The 27737-nt window shown below is 45.4% G+C and overlaps 1 protein-coding gene across 3 annotated transcripts in view; it reads right to left on the reverse strand.

The window, feature by feature from the left end:
- ca10a (carbonic anhydrase Xa) overlaps positions 1-27737 on the reverse strand; it is a 152206-nt gene that overhangs the window by 113182 nt on the left and 11287 nt on the right. For all 3 annotated transcript variants that reach the window (XM_040176987.2, XM_040176988.2, XM_040176986.2), the window contains one exon: positions 20785-20844. In XM_040176987.2, the coding sequence (XP_040032921.1) occupies positions 20785-20844 (60 nt within the window). The remainder of the gene's footprint in view (positions 1-20784; positions 20845-27737) is intronic.

Genomic DNA, 27737 nt, shown 5'->3' on the forward strand with positions numbered 1-27737 from the left:
TCCACTGGTGATCCTGTACGTATGGGAAGGTTTGATCAGGGGCTTAAACTGTCTGTCCTCAAACACTCAACAATGTGCCAGTGGGAGAACCCGAAGGCCTAAAGTCTGCGCGTCCGTAGGGGTGGAGACGGGGATGGGGCCGCGGTTTGCACCATTCATCCCTCCGTCAGCAGACGTTCTTCTTGTGAAACGTCAGTCATGACGCTCATGGATTCGCCTGGAAGTTGGTTCGGTGATTCAGTACGACAGCCATCGACCAAACATCTGGATATAGGAAATTGGGAACGAAAGCGAACTGAAATTCGTCTTTCAGTTTGGACACGCGAGCTAATGGACGAAAACACAATGTCTTTTTTGTCAACAAAGGAATCAACAAAACCCATTTTCAGCAAAGATTGATCAAAGAACAGTTTTACAGGCATCTTGAGATGTCTGCACTTATCCAGGCTGTTGCCCCTGTAACTGCATTGCCGATGCCTGTTTGAAATGTAATGCTAAACGCACGACGTTCCTAATTCCATCTGCTTTGTTTACTCCGGTAGACTTTAGCCCTGCAATTAAAACTGCTGATGCAACACCCCAGCACCATCTACATCAAGGCTGAGATGATTTTGCACCATGAGAAATCCTTTTGTTGCTTTCTGGGTGCTCCTTTAATGATATTCATATTCCCGTTTGTGGCTAACGTTAAAATCCTCTTCCATGTTATTTTGTAGCTTCATAGATCAGAGAGAGATGATTTACCGGAGGAGCTGCAGCATAACTGCCCCAGCAGTGAGGTTTACAGGGGAGGCCAACTGGTCATTGATGGTTCACAAGAAGAAATGTGGACCTGCAGTCTTCTAATCTACATCAGGAGGCCATGTAGCAATACATGCTAAGGCTTCATCTTTGGCTTTGCGGCTTTTGTCCTCGTGGTAAGACAAAAACTAAACTTGAAGCGCAGGAAGAAATGTTAAGCTGCCATTGAAAACTGTCCAGTTTTCCAAGAATACTTGACGTGTGATTATGACCGCTTGTCAATCAAACTGTCGAGGAGAGAGTGAAGAATATATATATTTTTATTTTATCTAATATATGTTGTTCTTTCAGTGAAGAATCCTGAACGGATGCTTTTGCATCGTCTTGTTCTGCTACTACTCGATGATGCCTGGTCTCATGTGATGTGGCAGATGTGCAACGCAGCCCAAAGCTTGAAGTAGACTCAAACAGCAGTTATATTGGGAAAGAAACAAAGTCGTCGTCGCCCAGAAGTTTCTGACTTTTCCGTTTGCTTCTCTAAGCTCCCAATGTTGTTTTTGCTTCATATTAGACAAACACTGTGTTTGTGTCGTTGCAGCAGCAGAAGAAGTCTGTTTGCACTAAATTGAAGAATAAAGTGAGACTGTGTGAGCAGAAAGACCTACACTGCTTGAATAGACAAATAAGATAAATCCAAAGAAAAACAAATTAATCTGGAGGAGGAAAACATGCGTCCTAATGAGGAATTCGGAGTTCGGGGACTGACTTTAGAAAAAGAATCGAAAAGGGAACAACCAAGGCTGCACCTCTTCTTAGTTCCCTAAAAAAACATATGAAGTATATAAAAATCAATCGAGTATTTTGTCCATTGCCATCTTGGCTTTTTGAGAGCAGACGTGACAGAAGAAGCAGCTCAGACTGAACTCTTAAACAACGCAATTCTTTACACGTCCAAAATGTTACAATTTACTGAAACCCCATTTTGATCACCCTAAACGTGCAGCTTAGTCCAAATCCGAAGGTTGCCGTCCCTAAAGCATACCCTGCTTTACTAGCTATTTTACTGCTAATGGCAACATAAACACAATGCCACGTTAAGGAAGACTAAATAAGTGGCTGCTGTTTGGCTCCTTAGCTCGTCACTTTTTTTTGACAATTCAAACAGGAGCCGAAGAGCCCAGCGGAGAGTGTATTTGTCACCAAAGCACTCGCAGAAAAGTGCGTACGCTGGTTCGTTTGGAGGTGTGGGAGTTGCTGTCAGTCCAGCGATGTAAAAGCACTGGCTCCGCTTCTTCCAAGTGATCCCCGGGACCTAAAGTTCAAACTCTCCAGTGATTAAAGCCTGAAGGCAGTAAAAAAAAAAAGACTCCTAATGAGGGCTGGGAGGAGGATGCAGGTGAGATAAGTGGGATACATTAGATGACGTTCCGTTAACGAGAATAAACTGGGCCTCTGGTTTCATAAATGTTATTGTTTTTATGCCTTTGGTTGTTTTTCTCTTCATATCAGCCAGTACTTAATGCGGTGAAAATCATGCAAACAATCCTTGTTAAGGTTTTCCCATACCACGGTGGATTGCCTTCCTTTTGCATTTTTACCAATTACTGTGCGATGAGGCTGAGTTATTGCCATCTGGCATCTCAGAAATTTCCCAGGCTCGTGCTCAGCTCGGCTCAGATAGGAAAGCAAAAAAAACCTCCATGCAAATGATCTGCAAATACATCAATCTCAAGATCTCATTAAATAGCATTGGATCAACATGAATGATCCATGTGTGGGTAGTGGAGTCGGCAGAGAGACGGGTACGTAAGAGATTCAAACAAGAGTACGTACTGGAAAATGAAGGCTTCACAAAAGGCAGATAAAGCGACGGTACTTTGGAGTAGAAAGAAGGGGATTAATTGGTCGATATCGTTCCGAGCCCGGCCACTAACCCCTTTTGTCCTTTTATCTTCATGCTTTTTAGTCATTTTTTTTTCCTCATTGATTCAACCCATTTTTTTTAAAGTCACATAGAAATGAAAGGTTGTGTTAATATCCGATTGGTTGGGTTTGACCCCATGAAACACGAACCGCAGCGTGATATAGCGTCATTTTTTCTGACCACCAGATGTGTGGTGCTTGAGGCCCACTGACCCGCACTTTTAAACACCATAACTGATTGTATGTTGGAGCAAATTGTAGAGGACTGATGCGTGTAAATCTGCAAAGTGACGCGGCGGAGCGCAGCGCCGTTATGAACGACCCACAAAGCTCAACGTGCACATGAGGAGTTTCTTTAAGCTTCTAAACCACGTGAGTAAGTCTGAGGTATGATAGAGTAGAAAATAGTGTTGGCCCGAATGATAACGTGAATATTCATATGAACAGTTTCCCTAAAGGAAAACCGTACTTACTCCAAATGACCATTAGGAAAAAATACCCGTCAATGGGACCTGCCAACTTCAAAAACGGTGCATTAAAAAGGATAAGAAGATGGAAACATAGCATGTGCACAGACATACACAAACACACTTTGTGGATCAGACCATTAGCAACTCAGACGCAACGTGAACAAAGACGCGTATAGATTAGGAACGTCTAATGAGATGATAATTGATTTGTGACTCGAGCTGTCTGGCTTCCTGATCGATCAGCGGTGTCTGGCTGCTTCACAATAAATATCTTTACTGCGTGCTACACGCATCGTTTCAACAAGCGTGGCAATGGGAACACCATTACTTGGTTTGTTGGACAGCCTCTTATCCCAGCTGACTGACGCTTCTTTAGCTCGTGCTTTGGGGTTGCCTTAACGTTCAGGGGGGATCTGACATGTTTAACAAAAGTCAGGTGTGTCAGCCTCACATGAGCCCAAACCGGCGCCGTAACGCTTGAATTAACCGTTGTACCACCACTGTTTGCCCCCAGCGTAGCGATAGTCGGTACTACGCTCCTGAGTTCCCAAGCATCCTCCCCTGCTTTACTCTCCTTTGTTCAATTATCTTTGTGATTATTGGTACATTATATTGTTGTTAATAATTTAGTTTCACACTTGCTGTTAACCAAATCCGACCCCCTGCTGTTCCCAACATTTGTACCTGCATCACTGAGAAATCCACTAAAAAGTCCCTGCACAGTAAATGGCGGCTGTGCGCTTTGTACTGGACCACTAACAGGGACACCTGCTACTGAACATAGATTACTGATGGATAAATACATAACGTCTATGATCGTGGGCAGTAAATTGTTAAACTAGTTAAAACGATCATGCCCAAGCAGTGGCAAACAGCTTTTCTTTGATATTTCATTTGATTACATAAATGTTTAAATTGAGATTCACAAGAATATTTCAACTGCAACTATACTGTTAAAAACCTTATGAATTAAAAAAAGTGCCCAATAAAAAATAAAAAACTAGTTTTTAATTAATTATCCAAATGTGTGTATAGTATATCATTTTGAGAACAATGTGACTAATTGGAGATAATCCTGCAATGAATTATTGAGAGTTTTATGAGATTATTTATTTTTTACCAGTGCCAAGCACTACTTAATGAATCCTTCAGTATTATGTCAGTCAAAACTTGTTCTCCCACTTGCAGCACAGAAATGTCAGCACACGCCTGTATTAACGTGGGAGGACTGGAGACAATTTGACAAAACCATTGTGTTTAATTGAAGGCATTTAGTTCAATAAAAATAAAGACTCACTTAGTTAACGTTTAGAATAAAAGTTCAAAAATATGTTTTGATCTGAAAAACATTAAATGCCGTAAATTGAGAAAGAAAAGACATTCTGCACCTTCCTAATGGACCTAAGGAAGCAACAGCACGCCTCAAGCCCCTCCCCTCCCCTGTGTCATCCGTGGAGGCCGTTGATAGCGGTCGGTACCGCCGCCTCTTTAACGTTTTTGGACCCGTTATTCGATCGTGGCTTCCGACAGATAAAGTCTCTCATGCATATTCATTATGGGGCTGTCATTTGTTCAGGGAAAGGAATCTGATTTTCTTCTATGCATGATTTATTTTTTCTTCACTAGGAACATCTGCTATTTTTAAAACACTGCACAATTGAACGGATCCATATTTACTTCTACTGCCCTGTGCATTGCGGAAGAAACATGGCCTCTTCAAGTGGAAAAAGGGCGGAGGAGGAAAATCGGTGAGGTGAGAAGTGATCACTTCTTTGAAGAACCCAAACACTCACTTGCACGTAACATTCATAAAGACACGTGCAACCTCGCCCACGCCCATGAAAAGCGGAGCCGCGCACCCCGCGACCCTCTTTCTTGCACCTGATTTTGTTTTTTCCTCTTGCTGCCTGATTGAAATTGGTGGGGCTTTATCTGTTTGGACCGGGTCAGAACGGCCGATATTCCTCACTTAAAGCCGAAGCAGCAGTGGAGCGACCAGCGAGGGGCCGTGTGCCATTTGAGAATCCTGATGGGCTTATTCATCATCATTTGGGTCCTTCACTAGAGGCAGAAACAAGGAAACAATGTTTTTGCTGGGGCACCACTTCAAGAAAATATCATAGGGGCCCTCATCTCTGCTGATTATTTGGCCTCACTTTCTCCCGCTGCCTTCTCCACCCCCCACCTCCCCCTCTCCCCCCTCCCGGGCGTGTTACTGGCCCAGATTGATTTGATTAGATGAGACTTTTCAGCAGGCCCCGAGTTGATCCCCCTGGAATGCCTCCAGTCCCACTGCCTCTGGGGTCACTTCTCTCCGGCCAGAGTTAAGAGCTGCTGCCCAGATTGCTGGAGCTCCGTCCATTTGTAGGCCCGATATTTTGAGTTGTAGTAAAAGTGGTGCAGTTTGTTTTACGGTATATTAATGGTGTCGAACGATCAATGATTATTGATTTGCTTGCTGATAAAAAGCTGATAACCTATGTATTCCAGTCCGACACTCTCATCAGACTACAACAACAACACATCACCCCACATATTGTAGTATCATCTCATCTCGTCTTCAACCGCTTATCGGGGGTCGGATCGCAGAGCCAACTTGGCCGCGTCGCCTCTGTCTTACATCGACCTGCACAGGTTCTGAGCTTTGTTAGCCACCACATTGTTACATTTCAAACAGACTAAACTGTACAAATTGTAGTTCTTTGTTTGAGTGAGACAGCTATGATGCCGGATTTGTACAAGGTGTAACATGTGGTCATATTGGATGACGCTGGTTAAAGGCCAACCTGTTCTCACCTCCAACTCCTGGTCGAAGGCTTTTGCGCCGAGGCGTCGCGATGAGAAGCAACTGGCTTTCAACGAACTAAAGAAGTATTGGACGTCATAAAGGGTATGAAGAGCTTGAACCTGGTTTATGGAGGGCGAAGTCGGTGGGGTCAAACCAACACGGACTTCCACCCAGCACACCTCTGTTTGTGTCGCCGTGTGAAACCAATTCAACGGTCACTTGGTTGGTAATGACTGGGTGAAAAAAGCCTGCACAGTTTTTAGCAAAACTAATTCATACATAACCGAAAGTGTCAAAGCCGGAAGCATCATTTTTAAAAGGCCTTCTCGAAAACGTTGGTATTTGACGAGTTGGACGTGAGATTTTAATAGGCTGTCCCTGTATTCCAAGGATACTTCGCAGGAATAAGACAAGCACAGCTCATTAGATATTTGTGGAAGCAGCTGAAGGACCACGAAGGGTCTCTGCCAGCAAGACAAACACCTCTGTGACCTGCTGGAGGTACAACCAACACAAGAGAAACAACAGTAAACAGCAACAAGCAGCGTGGGGAGGCCTCCGCTCAATGCTATGGCCTACTGGGGGGGGACCAGTGCACGCTGAGCTCGACGGATGCAAGGAGGGTGTGTAGCGAGGGGAGGGTGTGTAGCGAGGGGAGGTCACTCGCAGACTGCACAGTTACTTCATGTCTGCTCTCCTATATGTATATATATATATGTATATATATATATATATATACATATATGTGTGTCCTCACGTATCTCATACGCGGCTGCACATTCACATCCACATGGGCGTCAAAATCCCCTTCAGCCGGCAGCGTTAAATGCATTTTTTTTGAGCACCCGCCCCCTCACACGGATGCAGGAGGCCGAGCTGGACAGGAAGTGCTGTGATAAACCTCCATCTGTAGAATGCGAGCTCCTATGAAGCCGCGGACATTCTTAACCCTTCTGCTGACATGGACTTGTGTCCTCGAGGGCCGAAGTGACTCATCAGCCGACAGATGTTGACAGACAGTGGCGGCGGAGCAGAGGATTATGTGAATCATATGTATTTATGACGGGACACGATGAACTACAACCACCGCAGCATAATCTCTTAATGCTCCACACACCGGCGGGGAGCAGGTTGTGCTTTAATGTCATTTCCCCCGCTATTGCTGCTGATATTATTAACTGTGTGACTAAGTGGATGCTTTTAACGCTGAAAGGGAATTGTTCATGCAGCGTGCATAGTGGCGCGACAGTGACAAGTTGTTGCGTCAAACGGACAGAACTCAAAGCCGATAGCAGTGTTTACGAGAGAGGCGCTCCTGCTTTTTTTTTTTTACAGAGATTAAACCTTGAATTTTGGTAAATGTGGCTGTCATGATATCAGATAGTTGTTGTACAATTATTGCAGCAACATTATTTGCGATAAACAATATTATTGCAATTTTAAGGCATCTGGGAAGATGCGGCCGGGTTCCGTGGAGCGGAGGCGTTGCCTAAGCCCCGCCTCCAACAATGAAAGGGGCACAAGTGATGTCAACCAATAGAGGCAGGGATGTGATGCTGAACTGAATGGATGAAAAAGGGGCGTCTCCGCTCAGTAACAGCACGTTCATCCGGACACGTTCTCTCGGCCTGAGGAGCAGCTGTCGCCTCTCAATCTGCTCCAGTTCCAATCATCCTTCCTTCTTCTCCACTGACTAGAGACTGATCTGTTTTGCAGACACTATTCACACTGGGTCCATTTGCCCCCCCCCCCCCCTTCAGCTGGGAAGATCAGTGGATTTACATCTTGCAGATTTTTTCATTGTTAAGAGACGGTTTGGAACAAACAAAAAAACTCCAGTGATTGTAAAAAGAAGTCTCATTTAACAAAAGACAACTTGATTCTTTTAATCTGAATCTTTTGGTCGTCTGATCTTTGATTTCCAGTCGTCATCTTTGACTTTGCCCGTTGTAACCCTGTTTTTTTTTTTTTTTACAAACAGTGAACAAAAAGGGACCTCATGTGGAGGACAGAAGTAGATTCGTACACTGCTCTGGTAGTGGTGGCTACCTGTCAATCATAAGGTAGTCCCGCCCCAAAGCTGTACGGTTTGTATTGCTATAAATGAGACCAGGTAAGAGTTAGGTTAGTTTGGTAAGCAGGGCCTCTGTTCCCCAGCTGGCTTTTGTTTGTAATGTGGGTGAAGGAACCCTTTAATAATCAGAAAGTTTGAAACATCTCCATCTCATAGTGTATTAGAACGTTCTTTTGTTGGCTTATTTCATGTCATTATCTCTGAGTGAGAATGGAAGCTACAAGCCTTTATAATCCAACACACCGTTTGACGGGTTAGAAAAGCGGCTGGTTCCTCTGTTTGACCAAACTGGGTTTGACAGCTGCAGTAATGGAGTCATTTCCTGTGGAAGCCGCTCCGTGATTGATTGATTTGGTATCGGTACAATTGCCCGCTTGTAGATAATATCATAATTCCAGCTGCCTCACGTTGCCATTGATTCGCCTGCTCATTGCTATGCAGATGGCTTGCTGGCTTTAGAAGTTTAATAGTGAGGAAAGCATATGAAAGATGGTGTGGAAACTTTGCAGCGAAGGCTGCAGTAAAGCTCTAAAGAGTAATCCGTCTTGCCATGCATGAAAAACACCATTAAATCTGCTCAAGTCGAAGTCTTATAAATGTGTTATTTTAAGAAACTGGCGAGTCAACGTGTTTTTTGGTTCCAAATGCAGAGTGGCCTGTTTTTATGACCCTTGAGAGAAAACACTGAAATCAACCTCGTGAAACCCCGTTAGCGGGGAGCAATTTGGCAGAATCGGGAGCGGACCAACCTCAGGAAATGTTTCTGACTGGAAAGTGACTCCTATGGTTGCGTCCCATGCAGCGGATGTGATTCCTCAATCAGACGGAGCGGGGGGGTTACTCCATAGTGCAGATTGAGTAAAAGGCTGCCACACCTCATCGGTCCTTCATCGCACCTCTTTCATCACCGTCCTGCTGCCAGCCCAGAGAGACTGAACCAATGTCATTCCACGGCTGGGCGCGAGGATTAGGGCAAATTAATAGTAATGTCAATATCTTCCAATTCACAGCGTCCCCTCTGTGAGTTGCACCTGGCCCGTCCTCTTTGTTTCCTTGCTCAGATCTGTGGGGGGGATTCGGAGCTGGTTCCTCATTATAAACCAGTCCGGAGAGGAATCTACAGGCGCTGGGGTAGAACCGCTGCCGAGTCCCGCTGAGGAGCTTTGTTTAAACAGCGTTGCGCTGTATTACCCGACTTAATGGAGACTCCATTCCAGGCCCAACCCTAAGCAGCTCATGTATTTAAATTGGGTTATCTCAATGTCGGGCACAGGGCAGCAAGCCGGGACCCGAATGAAAGAGAAAATGGGACTCAAAACGGGGAGAATCTGACCTCTGGTGAAGAGCAAATCTCATTCATCAGCTCAAAGTTAGTTAAATAACGTGATAGAATGAGGAACGGGTGGTTTTGTGGGTCTAAGAGAACCAGAGCCAACATACAGGAAGGTAGATATAATTATGCTGCAGGGAGGATCCCGGACTAGAAGCCCAAAGGGATTTTTCCATTGGATTAGTGAAGAAAATTGCCTTTGTTTGTTTTTTAGTTTGTTTACACCACTTTTTTCATGTTTGAAGCTGGAATTCAATGCAAGCTAAATGTGGTTATAAAGTTCTCGGCTATTCATCTCATTTGGCCACTTCTTAGCATCTGCCTTTCACATAAAAGCTCAACCAGTAATCTGGAACATTTATTACCAAAATATGTCCGACATACAAGGAATTTGACTTGGCGGTCGGTGCGAGACATCAGGCAGTAAGACAACGTAGCGCAAGAACAACGCAGTGCAAATAAAAGTTCAAAATGAAGTGCACCAGCGAACAGAAAGTGACAAGTGTTTGTGGGGTGTGAAGGAAGTGACTGGTGGGGTGTCAGAGTCAGTCATTGGGGGACCGACCTCCGTTGCCCGACTGCCGACGGGAAGGAACTGTTTATGTGGCGGGAGGTCTTAGTCCTGATGGACCTCAGCCTCCTGCCACATGGAAGGGGCACAATTACCAATTTGTGAGAGAACCCACTCCAAAGGCCCTCTGACCCAGAGACACGGCCTTTCTGTACAACTACGACTGTTTTTCCAATCGCTAAAGCAATCGATGGTTTGCATTAACGTCTTCAAGCGGTGATTTGTAAAGCAAACAGGACGACAATCAGTCACACGGTGATGTTTTATAAGGGAAGAAATATCATTCATTAGGTCAATACTTGTTTTATGCATGATACAATCATTCTGCATGGGATGGACACCGTGGAAGGTGCTAAGGTGAAATTGTCAGAATGAGGATCACAAAGATGATTTGTTAGCTTGTTAGTCATGAGTCGGCCTCATGTAACAGCATAGAAATGTGTTTAAAAGGTTGTTTTTTTTAGGTGGGTGTCAGCGGACTTACTGCCAGCCCACAGGTCCAACAGATCACCAGTAGAACTCCCACTAGTCCAGGTGCTCAGGTCACCTCTTGCTGCTTGCATGGGCCTTTTGGAGCTGATGCAGAACGCCTCTTCATGCTCCATATGAAGGAGTGTTTTACCTGCTCGTTTCTTTCACTTTCTGTCAGCCTTGGTAAACATACGGTTGAAGAGGTACAAGTTTAAAGTTTCAGAGGTTGTACAAGCAAAACTATTTAACTGTCACACCTAATTTATAAAAAGTGTTTTTGTTGCCCCATCAGGATCTGTTTTGTTGCAATTCAAACGTATATTGCACGGTTAAAATTGCAACTGTTTCACTTTAAAAACTGCAGCAAGTATTAGAATTAAAATGATAGCAAAAGACAAAAATGTAATTGTATGATAATAATAATTATATAATATTTTGATTTGCAGCTGAAAGGGAGTGCGATTCCATGTCCGACTTTACTTCCTTCTCCTGTTGTGTTTTAAAATGTTGCACACTTGATGTATTCCTTTTATTTATTTTTGGAAAATGTTCTAGAAAGAGCATATTTTGATGCAAAATTTCCAAAGGGTGTAAACTCATTGTGTCCTTCAACACCTTTTTCAGTCACCAACAACTAACCAGGCCAATTAGCAACAATCATGTAAAGTCTTCCCCTACAAAGGTCTCTCTTGTATAAACAGTCATGCATGAAGCACGTTAAATTCACTTAAAAAACTTACAGTACTACAGTTGCAGTACTAGTTATCAATATAGGTAGACAGATCTATATCTGCAATATAGTCTCTTTGTAATGGAGAAAAAGCAGATTTCTCTGCAGCTCGTAGCTCCAGTTTTTTATTTTTTCTATTTCAACTAATGTGTTAGCTAGTTTAATAAGTTAGTTTAAACCATTATAAAATCTAAAATCTATACAATATGATATAATAATAATTTAAGGCGTTTTTTGTCTTTTTTTCACTGAACACGTCGTAATGTACCTGAACGCAACCTTCGTTCGTCTTCCTTAAATTTAGAAACATATCAACTTTTTTTACTATGTAACATTAATGAGCAACTAGAAAACTAAAACCGTGCTGGTGTGTGATTGATCTCTGACCCGTACTCGTCTTTTCTCGACCTGCTACTCATCAGTTCTCAGGACACTCATCCGTCTTCCAGAGACACTAAAGCAGCCATTTACTGCCCCGTCCAGCGTGTTTTGACTACCATCGATCCGCCCGTGTCTGCCGGAGCACTCTGCAAAAAGTCTTCGTACACCCAGACTCACTACGCTGTTCTGCCTCCGCGGGCGGAACGGGGGAACGTACGCGGCGTGATCTTTACACCTCTCAGAGCGGGGCGGGTCCGCCTCGCAGTGCTCAGCTTCTGCATCCAGCAGCAGCTTCAGCAACGACGAGTTGTAGCATGTGTTTCGTTGGTTTGTTTTTCTAGCGAGTAAAAATAACTGAGCTGAAAAAGTCAGAGCTGAGGGGAATCGTAAAGCACCTTTCGGCATCTGTGATCAATGTGTGCATCTCTTTTCCCTCCGGCAGGTGTATGCAAAACACCGTTAACTACGGCGATGTAAATGGAAGGAGCGCAGGCATCAGCAACTTACTGTACTGCAGGTACCCAGCTGCTCTGCACACACACCGGGCAATAATTCTCACAGCCGCAGACAGGGGAGCATATATCCTGTGAAAATGAACGGGCGGACGAGGCGAACCAGATCTAATCGTGTGTTTTCCTCCGTAATCTCCTTTGTCCTGCGTCAGGCTCAGGCGGCGACATATTTATGTGACTTATATCGCAATTTGTAATCCTCTCTGCACATAGCGGAGGTATCAAAACAAGGAAATGCTATTAGGCGACGATGCCTGTGGTGAGATATAAAGCAGGCCATCAGCATACCCCCCCACCTCCCCGAAGCATCCCCTCCGATATTATACTTTCTTTGAGAGATTGAAACATCGCTCTGAGTCACACGGCTGCTTACAGCTGAACGCTGAATTGCCGGTACAGCAAAGGCATCGTAGGAAAGGTTATGAATATTTGGAAAAGATGGTTTCATGTGTGAATTACAACCATCTGATGACATAATCTACTCCTACCTACATAACCTACTTTCAGCCCTGCTTTTTCAAGGTGGGGATGAAAGTCTAGATAATTGTCAAAGATAGATATAAATAGACATTCTTTTCCTTGCTTTGACTGACAAGCGAACGATTCACAAATACAAAAGTGGATCTATATTACTGACAGTCTATTCAGTTTCACTTATCATGCAGCCTGTTCTCAAAGAAGACGCGTCAGATATCAGATAAACCAGACTGTATAATAGGTGGAAATAGCCGCCTGATCTTGGTTGGTTGGTTGGCAGCGTTTTTTGAGGTTTCGAGCTTTGGGTTTTTTACAGTGGCCATCTTGGCCTTTTGAGAGCATTGAGCAGAAGCGACTGCGTGCGGTTAATCACGAGGTAGCCCCCCTAAAGCTTAAACACGGGATGGAAGCTCCGTTAGGTCATTCCCAGCATTTGTAGCTCCTGTAAACCCACAAACTGTTGTTGAGATGTCAAACAAAATGACGTAATCATGAAGGAGGAAGTATGAAGACTGCCAGCAGCAGAACACGATGACCTATGTTCCTGTTCCACAAATAGCCGTTGCACTGCTTTGTGAGTAACCGAAGTAGCTCTATATTCACCGCTGTGTCGCATTTAGTACGTTTTGAACCACGCGCCTGTTAACTGACGGCTTTGGAACCGAGTTTGGTGTCATCGCACACATGGGAGGCTAGCTAGCTCAGCTAGCTCGAGAAACAAAAGATGTAGCCGCCGTACCGGCAGCGTGGGAGCAACGCGGCGGACCGACACAGCGCCTGCTGTCCGTCAGGAGCCGAGAAAAGTAACTTCCTCTCCGTGTGCGCTGGCTGGGTGATTGACAGCCGGTTTCTAAAGGAGGCCCGCTGACATCACTGCAGGGTGACTGCGATTTGTTTCTTTGTGTGGTTCGTTAGGAAAAACCCACCACGCCTCGACTCCTTCCCTTAACCTCCACTTCTCCTCTGCCTCCTCTGGCCGTCTACCATCTCCCCCGTGTGTCTTCTCCCTCTCTGCAGCCAATCGTTGCTGTAATGGCGCCTCTTCCTTTCCTCTTAGTCCTCCTTCACACACACCATTTGCTTGTAACTCATTCTTCGATTTGTCCTACGCTCATTTAGCGGATATCTTTACTCTCCCCTCCACTCATTTTCTCCTCCTACTTCCTCCTATAACGTGTCCGTTCCCTTGTCTCCTCCGCCTGCTGTCAGTCAGTGGAGGGTAAATACGGGTCCATCTTGTCGGAGCTCCATTCATCACACTGTCACTTAAACATAATACCCGCAGCTGTCACGTGTGTACACAATTGCATTTCTTTTTGCAAGCGTTTATGTGCCAATTGGAGTGTGCGTGGGTGTGTGTGGGGAGGGGATCCAAAAATAACATCCAAACTGAATTCGATGGATTGGACATGGATTCTAAATATGTTTAGAAATAATAGGAATAGCTAAAAGAATATTAGTCACAGCCAAATTCTGTGTTTACTGAGGTATTTATCTAACTTCTTATTGTTTTGTTTCATTCCCTCTTGGAGAACTTTCTCCTGTGTTCATTCAATAATTGTCTTTACTTAATACAATGAGAAGGGTTTTTGTGCGTTTGAGTCTGAGCATGCTTTACTCATTTCAGAGCCTTTTTATAGGATCCACCCATGAAAACATGTTTTCATTTCATGGGACATTGTATAGGGGAAAGAAAAATAGTAGCTCCGTTATTAGCATTGTAAATCTTTATTTTTCATCACTCTTGTTATTTTATTTATTTATTTTAACGTTGTTCTTGTGTACCTTTGCAGCTTTTATTGAAGCTACTGAAAACATACTACACAGTAATATCTGGTCTCAGAAAAAGAATTGAGCTCAACAAGAACATCATCTCAATTCCACCTCCAGTGTTAGGAGGCTGGCTAGGGTGCACAAAACAAGCTGGCCATATGTAATATTCAATATCCATTTTCTTTCCATTAATTTGCTGGCGGGCAAATGGTGCGATTCAAAGCCCCCCGACCGGTGGTGTCTGTGCCTGTCATTGGTTTTCCATTAGAAATTGTCACAGAGAACAGCTCAGCACCTGCCATACAAAGTACCTTCCAATTAGCCTCCTCCATTGATTCAACAGTTTAGCTGCTGTGCGCAAAAACATAGATTCAGTCAGGCAGAGTGGAGGCCTTTCCTACCTCCCTGTGGGTACGCCATCAGCTAATTGTGGGCGGGCTCATTGAGAACTAGCCAACCAGACATGAGCCCCGTTTCCTTAAGCCAATCGCATCTGTGCTAACGTTAAAAGCTGTTCTCCACTCTGTTGCTGTCCATTGTAATGAAACGTTTAAACGATGAGTTCTAACAGCATAGCTTGGCGGGAACTCAGAGAAGGTCCGATTTGGACGTCAATCGATTTCAGAGAAGGATCTACGGCGTTTGACCACTCGCCTTACGAGGCCTTCTGGCTGAACTGAAGCGCGCGGCGCTCTCTCCAGTCGTGAGCGGGTCGATCCCTCCCTGCCGCCCGCCGGACAGCAAACAGTCGGGATCTTGTGGAGTGTTTAGCTCTCTGTGAGTTCTGCAGGCTAAAAGGAAGAGCGCTAGACCCCGTACGTGTTCTCCATCGAGAACCCATCGAAGACAGACATCACTGGCATCTCTCCCCGACAGGCACTGGTCACCTTCATGAACACCATGAGGCTCGCCTGCAACACCGGGGGAGCTCAGAGCCGGTTCGCTCCAGTTATTCAAGGAGGATCTTCGCTCACACCGTAGAAGGCCTTGCGAGCCAGTCCGGTTGACAAGTAGGCTACATTATTGTGTTTGTGTCTCACATGACCATTTCCCATTCCCGAAGAAAGTAGGTCTTGCGGTTGAACCGCCAACCTGGGATCAATTTCTGATTTGTGGTCTAACGTCACAAGTCGAGCTGACTCGAGTCACTGTGTACAGAGGAAGCAAGAGGCGTCTCAGCTTGCCTCAAAGCTGTGGCCATACGTACATAGAGTTTGCTACGGCTACTGCAGTAACAAATGCTACTGCTAATTGCTACTGCTATCTGCTATTGCTATTGTTCTGCATTTTAACCTGCCTACATTCGTTGGAGTTAGATGTTGCTGTCCTGGATATTGCAAAATGTCGGCGCAAATACGCATCTCAAGACCTCCAATCGCCTCGCATCCAAGTCCTCCATGTACTGCTTCTTATGAACATCAATTAGCATTATAATCATCAATGTACCAATAAACATTAGTAACAAATAGCTCAACTACTAAACAGATTAAACAGATGATTAAATTGAATGATATTTTATTATGACTAATCTGAAAAATTCATACAACTAATCGTGCAAAAGAACTTGAATTGTTTCTCAGCACTTGTGTGAATGTATATATGTACGTTCTCGTCTAAGTGGGTTGCTAAATAAATAATCAAAAACGAAGAGAAAACACAGATGATGAGTTCACAAGCAAGCAAACATAAAACTGGAGCCACTTGTTTGATCGCTGCGAGCAAACGTGTCCGTCAAACGAGTGAGGAGGGGAAAACACAGGATTAAACTCAATTGTGGATATGGCAAGATGTGACTAGAATACTGTGACGGATGGGGATTGGAAAAGGAAAGCGTCGGATGTGGAGATGTACGATAAGGCCTGATGATTTCATCGCATGCACTCATGTTGGTGACATCACCCCACACTTGTACAAACAGGTCCTTTTCATAATTTTGCAAATCAACCCAAAAAAAAACAACAACTCCATCTCAGCTCTTTCTTGGCTCTGGAGAGTTGCACAATACCAATCGGGCAGGATTAATGGAGTGTTGTTCCTGTACAGCAAGAATGAGCCGATGAATAACGTGACCTATGACCTGGTTTACAGGCTGTTGTTTTAATCAGCACGCTGCTCGTAAAAGAGCCTTACGCCCTACATTGAATAATACAAATAAATCAAAAGCTCTTTCACTTAACTTCCGTACTTTGACAACATCTAAATACATAATGTTGCCTAAACCGAACTATGTGTTTCCCGATCTCCTTCTAAGCCTAATTAAGTAGTTTTGGTGGTTGAAGCTGGTTTACATGTGAGCAGCGCGAGTTTAACATGCGTTGCTGGCTTGGTGGGAAAATGGTAGAAAAACCAGGAGTGACTCCAGGAGAGAAGTCATTCAAGCCCATGAGAGGCCCCTCGAGTCTCCTCTGCCGTGGGCGGTTTGAATCCAACCCGCGGCGACTTATTTATAAGGAGTGTCTTTCCATGAATGTGGCGTTGTGGCTCGGTTTAAGCTAAAATAACTGGCAAAGTGCCATTTTAATATGGAATTTCAGAGACAAACATATCTACTTTGACTTGATTTCACAGATGGGAACAGATGTCCAATGGGTGAAAGTCCACCATTCCGCCTACAGCAGAGCAGCCAGAGTCAACAGTCCTCTCTAGATGTTCAACACATAATCCACAGTCAGGTTTCATGGGTAAATGTGGACCACTCCTATCACCCCCCAGCTGTGTCCTGTGCCCCCCCGGTGAGGCAATTCTGATGCCCCATCACATCCACCCAACTGGGAAGATGCGATGGGGCTACCGGATAACGACCTAACAGACGGGACAAATGTACCCAAACTTTCTCTCCTTTGCTCAAAGTTCTGTTGGGCTCCTGTGAGAAGAAGGAAGAACTGGTTCCAACTCCTTGGTTGGTCGAATACCAGTTTAATGGTAAACTCACCCAAGTCATTAAAAAGCTCCAGAGCAAGTGGAGCTTGAGTTGAACATTTCACCTGCAGCCGATATCCCTCACAAGCTAAAAGGGACTTTTTTTTTTATTTCAGAACTTCCAGTCTTCATTCTGTAAAACACTTGAAAAAGAATTTTGTCACAGTCCGTCATTCCCAGATAGAACATTGAAACATGGCGGCTGCTACATCCCTGAATGCAGGATGTAAACACAAAGGGAAATACGCAGCACATAAACAAGACAAGACTGTGGTGTTGAGAGAATGAGAGTGTTTGGGTATGAAACTGTACGGCATAGAAGAGCGTGAAAATCTATTACCCCCCCCTCCCCTCTCCATGCTACAGCATACAGCATCAAGAGCCCTCCCCGGTATCCTCTCATCTCCATGCGAGTCAGATCCACTGCTCACTGCACATCACATGCGCACACCGCCTGCGGCCCTCGTGGTGTTTGGCCGCGCTGAGACGGTTCATAAAACACTCATAAGAGACGGAGGTCGGCTTTACTGATTTTGCTGCCAGAGACACATCGTTCCAATAATCTCTGTAATTGACAGGGAGCTAAAGAAAGACCTGGTTTTGTTTTTGTACCAACTAACTAAAAATACTGGCATCACTACACACATTCTGAAGAACCAATCGGGAATGAAAACAAGAAGAACCCTGCTGGGTATCGAAAGCCTGCATCAAACGCTTTCCTTTGATCTTCTCGTCCCATCCCACATCTTTGCTAAGTGTCCCGCTGTATTTAGGAAATCATTTTCTGTAAAGCAGAAAGAACTGCTGAAAGTAACCGAACAACAATAAAAGAATCATGTAATCTGTTGATCTGTGAGCTTCAGTGCTCCCATCCCCCACAGCAAGGAGCCTTTTACCCCAGAAGAACCCAGAAGGCATCTCGGCTGAGAGAAACCAAACCAAAGACGCTGCTGCCCTCATCGCGCTGTCAATCGCTCCCAGCTCGGCCATCCTGAAGGAACACCTGACGGTGTCTTCTGGGGGGACGAACACAGGCCTTGGTGGACATGAGCCAGGTTTCACTCAAGAACTTTATTTTGTGAGTCAAAAGAAGCGTGATCTGTTTCCACCGAACATGCATGTAATGGGGGGAAATAGATCACGCTTCTTTTGACCTTACAGATCAGTCCCAGGACTCATCCTATGAAGCTACTGAGGAGTAACACTCACGAATGCACTTCTTCAAAACACCCAAAGCAGCTTTAGTTCCTGTCTGATTCCTATTCCTTCTTTTCAGAATTATGGTTTAACACTTACTGTGCAATTAAGTCCAGCAGCCTGCTTATGTCATGAAATACAGACTGACATGTTCCAAAAAATACTTCCCTGAATAACTGAGGCATTACAATGGCAGCTTATTAGCCGGCTTAATTGGATGCTCTGCCTTAACCTTCTATTTTCAGTCCCGTGCCATTATGATGGGCTCACATTCTCAACACAGCGGGTGCTGAAGTTGGAAGTTGTGCTGTTAATTAAAGTTCATGAAAGTGTTCCTCAGATATAAACCGACCAGCTCAAAAATAAAGCAAATGACACACGCGTCTGCATAAATGAACAATGGAGGACGAGGCCCAGGACTGGACTCCAATGGTAAGGTGAGAAGTGACGCATTTCATCTGAGGATTCCAAAGAGGTCAGTGACCCGAGAATGGGATCGCATCTGCTTTACTGACCTTGGGAGTGTGAAAGTCTTCAAATAATTAGTTCTTAGCCTGCAAACGGTTTCCCCGCTGATGAGAATGGGCCATTACAGGTGGAAAGAAGTTCTCTGATAGCACTACTGTACCGGAGCTGAGTGGAGCTTTACAATCAGACTTTCCCAGCGACGGAGCAGCATTAGTTCCTTTTCAATTTGCACAATATCACCCCGGCTGCCCATCAGACCTACGTTGAGAACCCCGCCATAACTGTCAGCGCTGATGGGTTTTCTTAATGTGGAACAGCTGAGGTGCACATGAGGAAAGGTTGGATGGCGCGCGCTGCAGTGGAGTGGCTGCTCTGAAATGGCCATTACTCGTGTGCGTGTCACTGAAATGTGGAATCGCATGATTTCACTGGGCATCCACAGATTGGCCTTAAAGAACAACCACTTTGTTCTGTTCTTGTCTTACATCCCAGCCATGTGAAGAGCCCGGGGCTGTAGGGGTCGGGAACGCTCGCCCCGGCTTGTGGTGGGTGGGGAGCGCTTGTTGTGGCGCCTCCTGCGAGGAGAGACGGCGGAGATACGAACGGGGAGCGAGCAACGCGCCCGGCGTGCCAGAGGGAAGAGGACAAACTGACAACGCCATGGCAACGCTGCGAGAGCAAATCAATCATCAAACCTGGAGACTCAACTGTAAGTCAATGGGGAAAACGTCCATCAGCCGAATTTACTTTTGCAGTTTGCTTCTTTAGAATTAAAACGGTATCACTCTGCGTTCACATACCTTTATTTATCTATTTCCCCAAAAGAACTTCTGATTGAGGTAGGAGCGTATCCAACACGCGTCAGGAGAAGCTAGCAGAAGATGAATGAAACGATGGACTTAGCGAGTTAACGTGTGATTGACAGCTTTTTCATTGGGGCGTCTTCCCCTGATGGTAGAACCACAGAAGTGTTCTTCTCAGTGGGTAGAAGGACACAGTGGAGCATCCAACAGCTTTAACTGTGACTTCATCCTTCCTACAATATTTCACTTTCCTTTGCCAGCTCTTCTTATTAGTATTTTAGAGTCACATTGCCTTAGATTTAACATGCCGGAGTTCCTTGGAAGCGTCCGTTTGGTTTTATAACTTCGGTTGTGTGAAGTGAAGATAATTACGTAGGTGTCTTAAAACCTGCTTCCCCTCTACTAACCAGCATCAAGTCACTACTTGCAAAAAGAAGTCAGATTCTACTTGTCACTTGATTTATATCCGCAATAAACATTGTAGACATGAGTTCATGGTCTGTGGCTTAATACAGCATGAGATGATATGAGGTCCATTTAGTAAACTGGTCCCATTAACAGCTGACAGATCGGTTATACTACCGGTACGCTCGCACTCCTTACTATTGTAAATTTGGAAACTTCTGTTTATTGGTTGCAAAAAACTCCAGACGGCGACGGCAGGCCACAAGCCAACGGGCGACAGTACACGGTGACCACGTCCGCTTCTGACTGTTAACGGCACCTTGCAGAATACAATTTCAGAATCTTTGCATTTACAAAAGTCCTTCCTTCTTACCTCCCGTCACCCTTAGGGAGGCGAGAGTCCTCTGCTCAGATTCCTCCTAATTGCTCTACCGGTGTGCGCGATGCGTTTTGTCCTCGTGGGCGCAGACACACTTCACACCGCCACCTGCGGGCTTTTTCAAAATCTCAGCAAAAAAAAAAGAGAAACCCCACCATCTCACGGAAAATAATTGACGGCTTGACGTGGAGGATGAGCGACGAGCTGGGAGAATTCGGTGGAGGAACTGCGAGCTGCAGTGTGGGAAGGCGGCGAAAGGCTCCGTGTCAGAATGAGAAAATAACACCGATGGGAAGGTGGCGCCAATGACATCCTCAAATGTGCTCAGTGGTAATGGCTGCGTGTGTGCGGTGGTCCGTCTCGGGGGCTCACCTGGAACGAAGCTGCCTTGGACCACCTCCTTGTATGCCCACCATGGCGGATTTGGCTGGGCTGTGGGGTGGGGGGGGGGGGGGGGGGGGGAAGAAACACAGGGACATCAATCACTTGGATCAGAAGAGAAAATGAAACAATAGCGCCAGTTTTTTTCTTTTGCCTCACCTTCTCGGGCAAGAGGCCTCCGCAAAATGCGGGTCTTAAGGAGCTCCGAGGGAACTCAACCTCTCAGCGCACACACACGCCCACCCCCAACGCGATGCAGCGTCTCCCTCGGCAGTTTGTGTGAACGCGTGCGGCCATGTTGTGCGAGCTTCGGAGAGAAGCCTGAGCTCAGAGCAAAGGTCGCGCGGTATAATTGAGGTGATGAAGTAAAAGGTCTCAGTTCAGGGAAAGAGTTGCGGTGGAGAATTACTCGTTCAGCCTTTGGGATATTGCTTTTTTTTCCAAACGCCTCCACTTTTGCCTCCCTCTTGTTCTTTTTGACAAGCGTGCGGCGTGGGGCTTAAGTGAGGGCTGGAGGGGGCTCGCCCCACGCGCTTGTCTTTAATGGGAAGCCGAAGCCGGCCCTGAAGAAAACCCCTCCTCCCCTCTCACAGTCCAATCTCACAGGACCGGCCGGACACGGCCAAGAGCTACTTCTGTAAAATCTCCACTGCAGGCGTTTTGAAGTCGGCCTACGTAACATAGGAGAACCCATTTAAAAGACTGCATTGGTTTTCATCCTTCTCCAAATGAGGAACTCCGCCTTTGCTTTTTGATGGGAAATAAACTCAAAGTAAAGGCGTCAGTTTCAATGGGGGGAAATAAATCAATGCATTAGCCAATAAAAAGCAGCAGCAACGAGTGGGACTCTCCGACCCATTAAAGGGAGGCCGGCCCACAAGAACAGAACGGGGGCGTGGAGGTGTGGGGATGTGGGGGCGTGGTAATGTGGGGGTGTGGGGATGTGGGGGCGTGGTAATGTGGGGGTGTGGGGATGTGGGGGCGTGGTGACGTGGGGGTATGGGGGCGTGGTGATGTGGGGGCGTGGGGGTGTGAGGGCGTCGGGTGTGGGGGCGTGGTGATGTGGGGGCGTGGTGATGTGGGGGGTGGGGGCGTGGTGATGTGGGGGCGTGGTGATGTGGGGGGGTGGGGGCGTGGTGGTGTGGGCAGTGGGCAGAGGGGGCGGTGTGGGTATGGGGGGGCGTGGGCAGTGGGCAGAGGGGGCGGTGGGGGTGTGGGGGGGCGTGGTGGCGTGGGCAGAGGGGCCCGAGAACAACAAATCAGAGGGTGTTTTGCTGCTCGGTAACCTTACTGCTGCGTAGCTGCTGTGACGGCGCTGCATCGCTCTGGTAAACCGGGCGGCGTTTTTCCTTGTTTCATGAGATAAGAGCTCGGCAGTAAGAGGAATAACGAGGTGTCCAAGAGAACAGTAGAACATAGTGTGTGCGTGTGTGTGTGTGTGTGTGTGTGTGTGTGTGTGTGTGTGTGTGTGTGTGAAGGGGCGGTTGGAGAGCCCTCGGGATTCTAGCTGTTATAAGTAATATAAAGGAGATTCCAAGCCGGTGGACATGATCCTCTTACAAGCTACTGACAAATATACAGACCTCTGATAGTCTCTGCGGCACGTCAGAGCCTACAACAACGCAGGAATTAAAAAAGGCCTTTTCAGATGGATAAGCCCCCTTTCTCCCTTATTTGGGTCTAATTGGACCGGGTGTTAAACAGTTTTATCACCATCAGCGTCACACAAGTCACCGCTGAGATGCGACAATAAGGAATTCTGCGAGGTAGATTGAGCCTCTCGGGATCCCTGCGGGAAAACGGAGCTGCTGCGGCACTAATTGCAAGAAAACGACATTGACGAATGCGTTAATGTGTATTATGGAATCATCCGTTTATGGAGGCCATCGCAAATGAGAGCGAATGAAGGCAACCGACACCACGACACACCAACACTAGACTGTTAAGATTCATTTCATTTAGATACCCTCATTGCAAACATTGCAAACTATATGCACTATATCCATTATTCTTTCTACAAATCAATCAAGTAATAAAATTAAGAATTTGAATCACAAAATGCATGAGAGCTGCATTAATTATGTCAGTAATATTAATGCAGATGAACACTTCAAACGTTTCAGAATACATTTTATCCAATCCTATCCAAGTAAATCAATTATTTAAAAAAAAAACGTGTTCATTTCTTAATCTGTCTGTATTCCCTATTTCTATATTGAGACGACTCGTTCATGGTTAGTGCCTGCGGTGTACATGTACACTGTGTGCTACCTAGACATTAACTCATGAGCTCACAAAGCCTTCATCTGGAAATGTCAATACTTCAATTAATACACACATACTTTGATGTCAGTGACAGACGTGTTTCCGTGGCCCAGAACACACGTCCTGCCATCAGCAGAACGGAGATCCTCCATTTTCACCCCGTTGGAGCTGTTTACACAGTCAGCACAGTGCAACCAGTCAATTAAACGATGAGAGGATGCTGCTTGCTGATGAAGGATTATGAGGGTTTGTGTTTTTTTTTAACAGTTTCAAGCGGCTGAAGGAATCCGCTGAGCTCCATAGGAATCATCCCCAGAAACTAACGACAGCAGCACTCCTGCCAACAGCCTGACGTGCAGATTTCACCTTCTAGTTGAACCAAACAAGCAGTTTCTAGGCGCTTTTCGCTTTCGTCCACTTTTTCAATTAATAGCGACCCTATTTACATACATCTGGGTGTAAAAAAAAGGCATATGAACATGTTTGTGCTGCTTAAGATGTTTTTCTATATGACACTTGCACATGAAAGTAATGGAGTCAAAAGCCATTCGAGCAGTCGGGCATATTTTTAAAGGGGTCCACCGTGTTGACGGGACTCTTTCAGCTCATGACATCGTCACTAAAAGGTGTCCTGGGCGCGCGGTGCCGTTTTTTGGGGCTCGCTGGGAGTGAGGAGGACTTCCTGGGTGAGCTCGCCCCCTGCAGGTCGGGTAAAGTGATCCGGTCAATAACTTAAATTGATTTGACCGCGGAACAATAGGAGTATTCAGGGAGTCAATGGGACCAACAGCCACATTTAAACCAGGGTTGAACCAGGGTCTAAACCATCCACCTCTCCCCGTGGGTGAAGCGCTGATGACATGAGCTCTTTTCTCCAGCGTCAGAGGGAAACATTACACATCCTACTCCATCGCGTTCATTTGGCAGCTTTAACTTCATATGCACTTTGTAGCTTTGTCTTTGTCCTTGTTTCCTCTCTTCTCCGGCATTAGTTCCTTCTGTCGTATTGTTTCATCATAGTGTCACTTTTCCTTTTGTCTGTTGGTTTATCTTTAATTGCATTAAACATCATTAATATCTCATCATTAATACCGCTTGTTTTATGTTCCCCTTGATATTTCCTCTGTCTCCTCCTACGCCCCGTTTGTCTTCCTTTCATCCTCCCTTATTATTTTAATCTTTCTGTGTTTCCTATTGTCATTCTTTGTTATTTTCAGCCCTAATTCGTAATTGTTTTCCTCCCTCTCCCTTCCTTCATTGGCTCTTTCATTCCTTTCTTCCATTAGTGCTTTTTTCTTTGAGCTTGTTGTTGAACTCAAAGGGAAACCATGAAACGCACACACAGATGTTGGTCTCTGGTGGACGTGGACTTCCCAACATCGAGGAGAACATCACCAGGCTGCAGCAACCAACCGATTAAGTTTAAATGGGATTATTGAAAGATTTCATTCTCCGTTTGTTGTGTCGCGCGACGATTGCACCACTAGAGCGACGCAGAGAAATCCGTCCGACCTCAGTCTCCCAGGGTGCGCGAGCATTAAACACCTAATAAATCAAAGAAACGTGTTAATCGCAAGATATGCAAAAGCGACACGAGCAACATCCTGCTGCTGGTTAATACCAACAGCATAGTTTAAAAAGACTAAAAACACCTTATTCGTTAGATCTGTTGTCATGTATATTCTATGCTTTGTCCCATATCGGTTATTAATGACAAATATATGTATGTGTGTTGTACTTTTTAATTTAAAGTTATTTTATAGCACTTGGTCATCTCAAGCTGTGTTGAAATGAACTTAACTTCCACTTACATCCATGATGGTAATCATTTAATGAATAAGCTTCAAGTGAACATGGGTGTGTGTGTCTGAGTGTGAGATTGTGAGAGATTGTGAGTGTGTGTGTCTGAGAACAAGTGCACAGAACAAGTTCTGACGTTCAAACAATTCCTGATTTTTTCTTTATTTTTCCTAAATTATTTATTGTTCTGACAGCTCAGGTCCCTTTAAATAAAAAAAATGATAAAAAAAGATATTTTCAAGATTTAATCGATTATTAAAATTATGCTTACTTGCATCCCTAAAAATAACCATAAATCGCACTTGATTTGTTCTATTTAAGTCAGCATGATGTTCATTTAGTAAATAATGGCCCATTTAGAGTCAAAAATTACAACCTAACCCTTTTGTTCTTTCCAAAATCCAGAGCACCGTGTCAATGTAAAAACCTACTTTGAAGAGCACGTTCCTCGGCGACAAGACACATTCACGTTTACACACAAGCCGTGCTTTTATTTTGGAGAACGGCTCATCTCAAGCCACGTGACCCACGTGGCAAGCCTCTTAGTGACCTGGATCCTATTTGCACAGCTGACTCCCCAACAAAGCTGTCTGACCCCCCACTACCCAACATAAAGCCAGAAGGGGGGGAGAGAGAGAGAGAGAGTTTTAATATAATATCTAAACTCTCCCATTAATATTCATTGAAATCACAAGCAATCCTGAAGCCTGACCATGCAGAAAGAGAGGCAGGGAGGGATGGGGGAGGCTGGGGGGGTGAGAGGGGAGCAGGATTGGTACAGGGACATGCCCAGACGGAGACAACAGAGGGGAAACGGAGACAAAAGGGACGACGGACCGGCAGAGACAAACTGAGAGCGTCCATGAAGGGAGCCTGACCTTGCCAACAGCTGCGCTCACTGACTTATGACACAATCATCTCTCAGTCGGGCCTCTTTAACAGCCCCGGCTGTACGGGTGCATGGGGGGGGGGGTAAACTGGTAAGCACGTTAGCTTGTTAGCGTGTTAGCTGTTGCGCCTGCACCTCCGCATTGAATCGTTTTCTGATCTAACGTCAACTTACGTGAGATCTTTCAAAAGAAAACACCCTAAAAGGCGCTCGGGCCCCCTGTGGGGCCCCGGCTGTGTTGGTGCATCGTCATGTGGTTCTTGTTGTCATAGTGGGCGCGCTGTATCCATTCTTCGATTTCTCTCGATTCTCTCTAGAGCAATTCGGTCTCAGAAAAGTTAATAATCGGAATACATTTTTTTTTTTTTAAAAGCCCGTCTCGCGCGAGATGTTTGCTCGCTCGCGGAGCGTGAACTTCCTCGCTCGCGAGGTTCGTCTCTGCTCGCGCTCAAAGGTGTTTTCTACGCGCTCGCTGTTTTTCTTTTTGACAGTAAGGGGGCGGAGCCAGTCACCATGGTCTCTACACCTGATTGGTTACAAACCCTGTCTGTGGATTGGCTGGAGTGATGCATCCACACAACTATAAATATAATATAATTATGAGATAAAACGTTGTCAAAAAACAAACGCCCCCCTGCGGTGATCGTAGTGGAGCGTCGATGACAACCAGCTACAACCATCATTTACCATCATTACCGGCGCATATCTTACCTCATTATTTCCATTTTGCAAAAAGTCGATCCGTATTGAAAGTTCGCAAGATATTCACAGATTTGGACTTTTTTCTGGTATTTTACAAACACGGACCGGTCTGAGACTAAGAAAAGAAAAGTGAATCTGTTTAATATTTTTTTACATCGGCTACTTCTACATTGTGTTGAAATGCAAGCTGCGTTGGTTCTTGCATTGTTGATAGAAAATCATATTTGTGACATTTGAGATCTTTTTTCTCTTATGAAAATCAGAGAAGGTAATTCATCTGTTTGTTTTCTTTCATTATCAAATAGAGGTTGCTAATCACTTCCTACTTTGAGTAGCAAACTCAGATTTGAGAAAATGTAGAAAATCGAGATGCGTCGATAATCGTTTTATCCGTTTAGAATCGATAATCGGTTTAGAATCGAATCGTTGACCTCCCATCACATGGTGACCCATCACATGGAAGAAGATGTTACAGAAGTGATCAGTGAAGAGACGGCACTTGTCGATCTTTTCTGGGCTTCTGACCAGCCAACCCTCTTTTCCACCATCATTCACCCGCTGATGACAGGAGATACACGCAGGACCCTAAATCACATCCGGACTAATTAATACAACGTGGGATTAAGTGTTTTGCCCGAGGACACATGGACATGGACCAGCGGAGCCGCTGATCGATCATCTGATGGCGGGCCACTCCCCCCCCCCACACACACACACAGAGCCATAGACGCCACACGTGAACACGACTGGGCTCATTAGATCCAAAAGAGTCCCGGCTTTCCCCTCAAAACAGATTTACACGGGATTCCAAGACTGTTTAGGCGCCGTGCAGAAATATTCAAATGCAGTATTTCAGAGCCTGAGGAGATAAAACATTTGCATTATGCGAAAACAAAAAATCCACGTGGTTGGCATCACTCACATGTCTGTGAGTGGCTGTTCTGAATATAGAAAGCTGAACAAAATACTAAATATCGTTATTTGAAGGAGGTGCCTTGTTTTTTTTTAACCCTGGCATGTGCTCATTGTCATGAGCCCGGTAAAAAGGGCCGTGACGGCTTTGTCGCCGTCTGTGTGCTGGCTGCAAAGACAACAGGCAGATACGGCGAGGACCCCCACCCTGCCGATGTCACTCCACCCGGCGCGCGTGGAGAAGACAGTCGGGAAGCTCATTTTGAAGATAACAGGGCTCCAAAAGTGGTACGTTTGGGGGTTGTGTTTGCTTTGACTGACGGGCCTCTGAGACAGAACTCGCACCATCTCTCCTCCCGAAGTCTGCAGCCCCCAA

The sequence above is a fragment of the Gasterosteus aculeatus genome, chromosome 5 (assembly GCF_964276395.1).
Source record: "Gasterosteus aculeatus chromosome 5, fGasAcu3.hap1.1, whole genome shotgun sequence".
Classification (NCBI taxonomy): domain Eukaryota; kingdom Metazoa; phylum Chordata; class Actinopteri; order Perciformes; family Gasterosteidae; genus Gasterosteus; species Gasterosteus aculeatus.